General features: G+C 35.2%; 1 protein-coding gene across 1 annotated transcript; it reads right to left on the bottom strand.

Moving 5' to 3' along the window:
• Nucleotides 1-6,141: 6,141 nt before the first annotated feature.
• Nucleotides 6,142-8,881, bottom strand: LOC104809921 (protein ABHD18). The gene is made up of 5 exons (XM_010536047.2): nt 8,087-8,881; nt 7,661-7,745; nt 7,394-7,563; nt 6,606-6,880; nt 6,142-6,461 (listed from the first exon to the last, which is right to left on the bottom strand). The coding sequence occupies exons 1-5, from the start codon at nt 8,460-8,462 to the stop codon at nt 6,291-6,293; spliced, it is 1,077 nt and encodes a 358-aa protein (XP_010534349.1). The 5' UTR covers nt 8,463-8,881; the 3' UTR covers nt 6,142-6,290.
• Nucleotides 8,882-10,413: the final 1,532 nt, after the last annotated feature.

The following is a 10,413-nucleotide window of genomic DNA, read 5'->3' as shown; positions in this document are numbered from 1 at the left end:
CCTGGTTAGTCCGACGGACCAGACCAATCAGACGGACCTGTTTGTGTTTCCTCAGACCTGGCTGGTCCGGCGGACCAGGATCTTGGTCCGCCGGATCGGGGACTGTCGGGAAAGTGTCGGCTGCGTGTGCTTGGTCCGGCTGACCAAGAGTTAGTCAGCTCTAGACCAAGACACAGAAAAGCCCAAAGTGCAATTTTTCTCACCTTTTCTTGGTGGGAAGCAGGTGGAAATGTGATCAGACTCTCATTCACTCATTTCTCAGACCTTTGGAAGGTTTTAGAGAGAGATAGAATTCTTCCAAGTGTTCTTGAACACTTATACAAGAGATTTGATCTCTTCAAGCTCTAGCAAACAAGTTTTCAATTGTTGAAAACCATCCCAAGGGCGTGGACTGCTCAAGAGGGTGTTGGCACATTCAACACCTTTGTAGATCAATTAGCCACCTTCAGATTGTGAATCTAAGGATTCAAAGGTTATTTTTTTCTTCTTGAAGTTCTTCATCGAAACTGGTTGGTCCGTGGGCGGTTCAAAATCATTTTGAACGTCGTTTCCGCTGCCAAGCCCGTGGACCATATCCAAGTCCGGTTATGAACCGGTATGCGAGGATCCTGTGCGATCCAACAGGTGCGACGAGTCAAACTGGTTAAATGATGGTCTAAATTAAATTTTAAAGATTCAACGTAGTATATAGGGCTTATTATGACTTATCTAACGTGTTTTTGTTATTCGTAAAACATGGGGGAAGTAATATATTCTACCCTAAGCTAATGTGTTACAAAAATTGTACTAGAACTTTGGGATTTCTTTTGGAAGAATATACATTTAAAAAAAATAAGGTGCTAAATTTAGAAAGTTGCAATTATTTTGTACTTATAAAAATTATTATATAGACTATTTATTAACATGTTTATAGTGTAAAAATTCGATAAGGTGTGACGGTTTGACTAGTTTGACAGTGCGACGAGTCTGACGGTTTGACTAGTTGACGAGTCTGACGGTGAGACGGTTTGTGAAAAAAATATCAATCTAAATAATGTTTTGAAGATTCAATGTGGTATATATGGGTTATTATTACATACTTAACACATTTTTGTTAATAATAATTCATATGAAAAAACAATATCTTCTACCCTAAACCAATGTATTACACAAACTCTATTAGAACTTTAGGGTTTCGTATGAGAGAGAATATGCATTAGTAAGAAAACAAAATATGTTAAATTTAGAGAGATGAACTTAGTTTCAATCCAAGATACTTGTCCATTGGGGTGATAAGCAATATATTTACCATTTGAAATTGTTAAATTTGCGAAATTCGATAAGGTGTGACGGTTTGATTAGTTTTACGGTGCGACAAGTCTGACGGTTTGACTAGTTGACGAGTCTGATGGTGCGACGAATCTTACATACACCTTCAATGTTTGATTGATTATCTTTTCGAAGGTATATCTCCCCCACAGAAATTTTTCATAGAATTCCAGATTTTCAACCATGTCAACTAAGGTGTTGGGAATCACATCATTTTTCTTGATACCATGGTCTACTACTCCACATCATTGTTTCACTACAAAAAAGGACCAAATTCCAATGGATTTTTCCAACGGATCCTTCCGTTGGAAATTTTCCAACAGATTTCCAACAGCCAGCCGTTGGAATAATTCCAACGATTTTCTAACGGACTTCCCACGGATATCTAACAGATGCGTCCGTTAGAAATCCGTTGGAAATTTCCAACGGCAACTCAACGGATATCAGCGTTGGACATTTCCCACGCATATTCCAACGATATGCCGTTGGAAATAACGTTCAAAAATTTCCAACGGGCACCCGTTAGAAATATCCGAACGTTATGAAACGAGGTAACAATTCCAACGGATATCCGTTGGAAATAGTCGAAATTTATAACGTTCGAATTATTCCAACGGATATCCATTGGAAAGTTTAACGGTCGATGAAAATTCAACGGATTTCTAACGAATGTCCGTTGGAATATTTGTCTATTTAAATCATCCGACCATTTTTCTTCCAAACCACTCTCTAAATCATTATTCTACTATCCTTACACCAAAAATTCTCCCAAAAATGGCTTCTTCAACAAATCCGAATATTAGTTCGTTCCAGCAGTAGATATATGAAAGAGTTGATCCGATTACAAAAGAGGTTACGCAAGAATTCATTATCGGTTTGGAACAATTTATAAATTTTGCTTCCATGCAGCCGTTGTGCCAAGAACGTGGAAAAAATGCTATGTACAAGTTGTCTCAATTTTAAATATCGCAGTCTAGAAGATGTTTGTAAACATCTATTTTGAAGGGGATTTATGGAAGATTATTATATTTGGCGATTTCATGGAGAAGAAGTTCGGACAATCACAACGGGACAACATGTGTCGGCCGAGCAGAGGTATGATGTAGATGAAGATGTTATAAGAAATCCTTATGTTGAAATGGTGACAGATGCAGAGTGATCTCGATCAACAATGGTGGATCGAGACACTCAAACAACAGTTTGCGGCGACGAGGTAACAAGTGAGTAACCTCGAACAAATCGTTGAGCTTATGCGAGGTGATCAGCCACTCCACAACACGCCGCCAAGCTCGAGAGCAGAAACGACGGCACGTAATCTCGAGACCAGCGAAGACGAAAAAACCCGTTGTGCTAATTAATTTATATTTTCTGAAATATTTAAATTTTCTATAATATTTGAACAATTTTTTTATTTTAATATTTTAATTTTAATTTTGTTTTATTATATATATATTTATTAATATAATATATATATATATATATAAATATATATAATATTAATAATAAAATAAAATAAATATTTAAAAATAAAATAATAATTTATTTTATTTTTAAATATTTATTTTATTTTTTTATTAATTTTTTTTCTTTTCCAACGGTCATTCCAACGGATATCCGTTGGAACCCCGATAAATTCCAACGGATATCTGTCACAAATAGCGTTGCAAATGTCCAACACAGATTTCCAACAGATATCCGTTATAATTTTTCAACGGATAGCCGTTGTAAATACCGTTGTAACATTCCGACGATTATTCAAACGGAATTTCCAACGGATATCCGTGGAAAACACCGTTGTAAATCCGTTAGAAATTTTCTAATGGATATTCTAACGTATACCCGTAGGAAATTGGCCACAGATTTGTCGTTGGAATTCCATTGGAATTATATGACGGAACAATCCGTTGGAAATCCGTTGACATTATACCATGGAAAAAACCGTTGGAAATCCGTTGAAATATTCCAACGGATTGTTGCGTTGGAATTCCGTTTGGAAATTGCCACAGATTTCCAATGGAATCGATTTTCTAATGACGTTTTTCCAACGGATTTATCCGTTGGAAATCTGTTGGAAAAATCCATTTCCAACGGATTTTCGACCTTTTCCAACGGATCTGCCGGTTGGAATTTTGAGTTTTTTTTGTAGTGTTTAGATACTTTTCGCAGTTTAGACCAGAGATAATGACATGTTCGGTGATCGAGTATCTAATGAGTACACTGTTCAGAATAAACCATAACTCTTTCACTTTTCCTTCCAACTTTAGTGTGCGGTGTAAGATGACAGACACATGAACCATCTTTAATGTGTCTTCACATTGCAGATGGAAAATGTGTCGAAACTGCGACTCTTTTTTGAATATGTTCATTCTTCGTTTGTTTACAGTCTTTTTTAGAGATCGAATGGTCTGAAAATGATAACACTTTGTTATGATCTTGGGAGCATGGTGAATGTCGTTAAAATCATATACAAAAAAAAACCTGCAAAAAGAAAATTAACACTTATTATCACTTTTGTTTCACTAGTGTAACCAGTTCGACCAGTTTTATCAGATTTGTCAAACTTGTCACACCATTCAAGTGCGACCAGTGTGACTAGTATGACCACTTTACTTCGGGACTAGTTTGACTACTGTGAGTCTATGACTGTGTGACATCTTTACTGGTATGACTACTTGACTGGTGTGACCAATTTTACCAGTTTGCTCAGACTAATCAAATATGTTTATACCTTTCAAATGTGACCATTGTGACTAGTACAACCATTTTGACACACTATGACTCAAGTCCGATATGACTTGACTTTGTGAAAAACATTATTTCTCATTTTCTAACCCAAAATCTTATTTTTTTTTTGTCTATATAACTCCACTAATATGACCCATTTATACACTGTGGCTGTGACTCAAGTCTCATATAACTCGACTTTGTGAAAAATATTTTTTCTCACTTTTCAACTGAAACCCTAGTTTTTCTGATCCATATAACTCTACTAATATGATCCATTTGACTCGATTTTGTCTCCCTTTATTGTCTACTCAAATACACAAATGAAATTCTATGAAAACATCGAACTTTTTCGGTGATTTCAAATGGAAACCGTACCTGGATATCTTCGCAAATAGGAGTCGGAGACGATGAAGACAAAACCATTCTAAAGTGAGAACGAGATTGCAAGAAGAAATCGTAACAAAAATCGCCAAAAAAGAAAAATCGCACTATGTCTGTTAGAGAGATCGTGAGATTGAAGAGAGAGGAAGAAATTATCCATTTTTTTTATTTCTTTGTCCTCCTGTTTAGTTTTGAAACTGAAACTTTTTTAAAATATTTAATTTCATAATTTCTTCTTTTTTGCTATCTTTGTTCTGATTTTGACACGTGTATTTTTCATTAAGGGTCTTAACGTCTTTTCAATCTTTTTCATATTTTTTTTTTTGAAAATCCTAGGATTTCAAAGATACTACTTAAATTTTCGATCACATTTAATAGTATTTTTGTAATATCCTCTGTACTTAGCATCAGGCTAAATAAAGGATCAATTTTTTTTTTCCACCCAAACCCATATCCGAATCCAAAATAATTGGGGTTTGATTTTAAACTATTCGAATATGGGGTTGGAGTTCAGATTTCGTAAATTTTTCCCTTTTTTTGAATTTCTGGATACATTACAAAAAAAAAATATTTATTAAAAAAATACCATCATATTTTTAAAAAAGAATTTAATTATCTCTAATTTTTCTTGAAATTAAAAAATATCGATAATATTTATTGAAATACAAAGTTACCTTAAATTTTTTACAATATTTGAATATCAGTATTCGCATATACGACATTCGAATGTACAAAATTCATGAATACAAAATCAGATTTTACATCTATATATATATATATATATATATATATATATATATATGAAATTCGAATATTTTCAAATTTTGTAATATTCCTGCATATATCTACCCCTACCCTGTCAATGGAACGTGAGATGGAAATCCCTAGCTAAGGTTGAGTTTCACGTATGCTTTCGATGAGCCGCTTAATATGTTTTGAGTAAGAAGCGTTGGTTCACATTAGGAATGTAGGCAAACGGCCCTGCTTATTTCGGTTATTTATCGAATAAAAGTATTTCGATTCGATTCGGTTATTTCTAGAATAATCGATTGGTTATTGATATTACTTAACCGATCGGTTCGATTGAATAATCAATAAAATTGATTAACCGAATCAACCAAATTAAAACAAAGAAATATAGAAAACGGGTATTAGTTAAGGGTTAAGGGTGTAAAACGAGTTTATTCAGTTTAATCTTAATCCAAATCGTTCTGAATCGGTTCGTTTTGGGTTCAATTTGACTTCGACCCGTTTTCCACGAGCTAAAAAATCTCTGCCTCATCCAACTCGTGAATCAAATAAAAAATAATAATTTTATTTTTACAATATTTATTATTATAAATATATTTTAAAAGGGTAGGTTCAGAATAAAATATAAAATTATCCATATCTCATATCTCATTGGATAAAATGTAATAGTACAAAAAAAAAAATGAACACGAACCAAAACTCCAAATAGACACCCCTAATGGTGAACTGATTACATGCATATGATAATTGTGTTCATAATCATATTTGCAATTTCACTTTGATAATTTTTCAATATAAAAATAAAATTATTCTCTCCAATTATAAAGAGTTTCAAGTTCGTATTAACTTCTCAAATCCCAAACACTCTCGACAAAATCAGAAGAACAAAACCAAACCGAACTCAACTGGTCTTTGATTTGATCTCAGCTCTTCCCAAGTGAAGGAAATCAGCAATCCAAACAAAAACCAAATCCAGACATGTTAAATGGTGCATCAAAATAATCTTATTCCAAAAATCAAATCAGATCCATTTCACAACAGTTGCAAAGAAGATACATATTCACACAGATAACCCCCTTCAAGTTAGAGAGAGAGAGAGAGAGTTGTTGCAATGGTAACACGAACTAGGACTCCTTCCACTCTAACCTATCAAGCCCATCAACAATGGCCCTCCGAAACTCGCCATTGTGGAGTATAAACGAAGAGACGTGCCCTCCCGTTACCCATCTCACCTCTGAGCCCGGCCACGCCTTTTGAAGCTCCAAGACCGAGTGTTTCGGTATGTATCCATCATCCTACGCAACAACATGTGTATGAACAGAAGAGTAGAAGAAGCAGGAAAATGAATCATGGAATATATATATATATATATATATATATATATATGGTGGAAGAAGAAAAGCCCTTGAAGATGGTGGCAATGATTCACTTGTACTTACAGTTGCAGCAACCAAGATGACAGCGTTAGGGTTTTTGGGGATAGGGAAGCGAGTGACGTCTGTGAGAGACAACACGTTTCTCATCCGCTCTCTCACCTCCTCGAGAGTCATTGCCGCTTTCTGTGAAACAAGTTCATCTCTCAGTGCTTCCCACGCGGTTCCATACTGTAATATCCCCTCGCAGAACGCCACAACTGCAGAGTGTGGAGATAGGAATGGAAGGGTGGCAACTGGTGTCGGGTGAAGTGATCCAACCATTGCTGCATGAACTCCGCCTAATATCATCATCAAACCATTTAACTTCGATATGGAAAAGAACCCGATAAAACATGGATTTGTGACCATACAAATCAATTGGGAATCATGGTGGCAATGGGATACACCACTTTAGGATGAATGTAGCTCGGAAAAATACAAAGATTTTCACCGGTCTCATCCTGAGGCTGATAGCCAAATCTGTAGGGGTTTGTGTGTGTTTTGAAAGCATAAGGAGGAGCATGAGACTGGACTAATGCTACATGAGAAAGACTAAACAGCTTATATGCAAAGAAGCAGCTACAACTATCAGCCAAGACACCGAGTTAGTTTTATATGACTTATCCCTGGGAAGGTTGGTCTGTCCTGAAACTATATCCATCCTAGAAAGCATTCAAAGGCATACTTTCCGTCCTAGAAAACATTATCGGAAAATGTTGGATAACATTGCTAATTTAGCATCAATTCTTCCGTGTTTAATCCAATGCAGCTGCTAAAATCGTGTTCAGAAAGACAACGAGAGGAGTACTTACCCATACTAAGTCCACAAACACCCATCTTTCCGAAGCCCACCTCGAAGTCAAGCCAATGCAAAAGGCTACGAGATTCTTCAATGGTTGCCCTTCCTAATAGAAGCAGGTCGCTAACACATAGGAGCTTTGCCCCACGTTGCAGAAAAGGACGCCTTTGGCCATAGAAAGGGCTGCAATTTCATATCTATGTTTGATAAAAAATGCTGTTGCACTTCAAAAAATCCTTCAATGCTTACACTCATAGCTAGCCCTCAAAGATTTTATTACCTTTCAAGCACCATCGTTGCAATGTTGTGCTTCAACAATGGTCCACCAAGACGCAATCTCCGATCGTATGTATGGTCACCGGTTCCTGCAAAAACGAGGCTACAAATTGTCAGTCAAACTTATGATGTAGGGGGCAATCCAAGCCATACCATCAGGAGCTACAAAATTTTCTAGCAGGCATAATCTGTCTGAAGAATATCAATTCAGACACAATCTCGAGGGTTAGATATAGATTATGATCACAAAAACAAAAATTTCATCACAGTCAATGTAAGTACTTCACTCTTGGATTCTCCCTCTTGTTCTTTCAGAAACTAAATGGAAACCATAGTCAATGCTTACGGTTCTGCGCAAACGAACACAACACAATCGACCAAACCCATCAAGCGCAAAAGATTTATCAATGCAGTATGCAGGTGAGTCTACCGGCAAGGTGAACAACACAAGCCATCTTCTGAGGCGGCACGTCCTTCGGCACGAGCCAGGCGACCCTGGCGGTGCGTGACTCCGGAGGCAACGCGGCCATGAGTTCGTCGTCACAGGGTGTCTGAAACACGCCTTCTCTCAGACAAGCGGTTCGTGTTTCCCAGACCGTCTTCCACATCGGACGGATCAGATTCGGAGGCCAGTTTTGCCCTTCGACCTCCGGGAAAAGCTGCTTAATCATCCGCTCGAGCAGATCCAGCTTCGGACCTCCCCATCCACGCGAAAAGAACGGAGGCGATATCTTCGTACGGTGAACGAACGCGCCGTATATGTGGTCGATAACGTAGTGGACCATTCCCAAATTGACCGTCACCATTGTCTTGTCCTCGCAATGCTTCTCAAGTTTACGACTTTGGTCGGATTGATAGATACCCAGATGGCTTAATTCAATCGATACAAAGGGTTTGGCGATGGTATTCGAGAGAAACTCGATCTGGGTCCTTCAGGTCCCGTCAATAGAACAAACCCTTGTGGTTAAATCGCGCAACAATCGGACTATTCGTCAAGAATTTCCACACAATTGCGGTGTAAATATTCAAACCTAAGCTTAGAAACAAATACGAAGAGGAAAAATTGACGGAGAGGTGGTGGAATCGTAGAAGAAACCGCTAAAAGAGCAATGAAGCGTGTTGTGAAAACCGAGGGAAGATCAGAGAATACGAAATTGAGAGAGAGAAAACCGTGGGCAGAGGATTAAAAGGGGTATTATATGGTTGAAGATGACATTACAGCGTGGAAGGTGTGGGGTTTGTCCTGATCGGTTTCGGATAAAGGAATTGGGTGAAGAGAGGATAAAATAAAATAAAATAAAAGGGAAAGGAACGTTTAAAAATACGAATTTTGTTCCTATTTCATGACAGAAATATTTAATTTAATTCACAGAAATAATTGTAGCCATTGATATTATGAGTGCGCAACAGCCGCGATGCCAGCAATCAGTACAGCTTAAGATTTTGAATTTTTAGGATATAAATTTTACATTTGAATTATTTAGTTTTATATTTTTAAACCATGGCATTAGTTTATAAGAAAAAATAAAAATCAAAGAAACAATAAAATATATATAATCGAATAGATAAAAAATTATATTTGAAAAAATAATATTTTTATCGAGAAAAATCCAATTTAGAACGAATTGATGAGAATAATTTCTCTAAAACATGAAAAATTCAAATTTAAAAACAATTTAACCCGTATCCGAAATGTCCAACTCTTAATCTTTCATCCTCATTTTGATAACAAAAATAAAAAAAAAAAGTATAATGGGAATTTAAAATATAATGTGAATTTTATATCAAAAATATAATGTCCAACTATTCACATTGTGTATATCAAAACTTGTAGGAATTTGATTAAAAAAAGGATATTTTAAATTCTGATTTCCATTGACCAGAGACGTGATGTGATAATATACATCATTAATTTTTACCAAATAAAATTGATATGTGAGAAAAAAAATATAAAAAAAATCTTGCCAGGGAATATTTTTTTTAGCATAGACAAATTCACTTAGTTTTTATTTTTATTTTTCATAAGTATTAAAACAAACAATTTAAAAGTCTAATCATTAATAGTGCTTTTTTAGGATGTATAACAGGATTACAAGGAATCCGAACTCCGATTGAAATTTTAGAAAATATTAATTGATGAATGGAATACCCGTTTTGGATACCCGTACAAAAACATTATAGATTAAATGATAGTTTTTTAAATTATTTATTCACAATTTATAAATAAATTTTAGGCCTAATACTAATTTTATAAATCAACTCCACCGATAATTTCATAAATAGAAGTAATGCGAATTTTATAAATATTGAATATAATTAGAAAAATTACTATAAAATTCGATTTTCAAAAAAAAAAGTGGTAGAACTCGAACCCATGATATTTTATTTTTAATACCAGAATCCTATTCGGGTAATTCAAATATTCAGATTTTGAAATGGGTTTGAAAATCATTCGGATCGGATTAAGATATATGGATCATTCGATCAATGAATTATTCATCAATCTATAACTATGGGATTGAATGGAAGATTTTTTGGATTTTTAAAATCTAAAAACTAAAAAAAGTTGATAATTAAGATTTTTGAAATTTAATTTTTTTAAAACTAAAAAAATATTTTAATAAAATAATTAACTAAAAACTAAAAATTCCACTTTTTAGATTTACAAATATTACAACAACCAAAAATTAACAATAGTTCATAATTCATTATTTCACTTTTCCACTTTTCCAGTCCGATGAGTGATGATGATTTTGG

This window comes from Tarenaya hassleriana, unplaced genomic scaffold (genome assembly GCF_000463585.1).
Source record: "Tarenaya hassleriana unplaced genomic scaffold, ASM46358v1 Cleome17, whole genome shotgun sequence".
Taxonomy (NCBI): Eukaryota; Viridiplantae; Streptophyta; class Magnoliopsida; order Brassicales; family Cleomaceae; genus Tarenaya; species Tarenaya hassleriana.
This window is presented reverse-complemented; position numbering and strand designations above follow the sequence as displayed.

Bases quoted from the DNA above. Each gene is read 5' to 3' on its own strand.
- LOC104809921 (XM_010536047.2), bottom strand. From the start codon at position 8,462: ATGGTGACGGTCAATTTGGGAATGGTCCACTACGTTATCGACCACATA. The intron at 7,564-7,660 runs GTAATAAAATCT...ATGAAATTGCAG, and splicing joins GCAACGATGGTGCTTGAAAG to CCCTTTCTATGGCCAAAGGC. The intron at 6,881-7,393 runs GTAAGTACTCCT...TGATGATATTAG, and splicing joins TGTTTGTGGACTTAGTATGG to GCGGAGTTCATGCAGCAATG.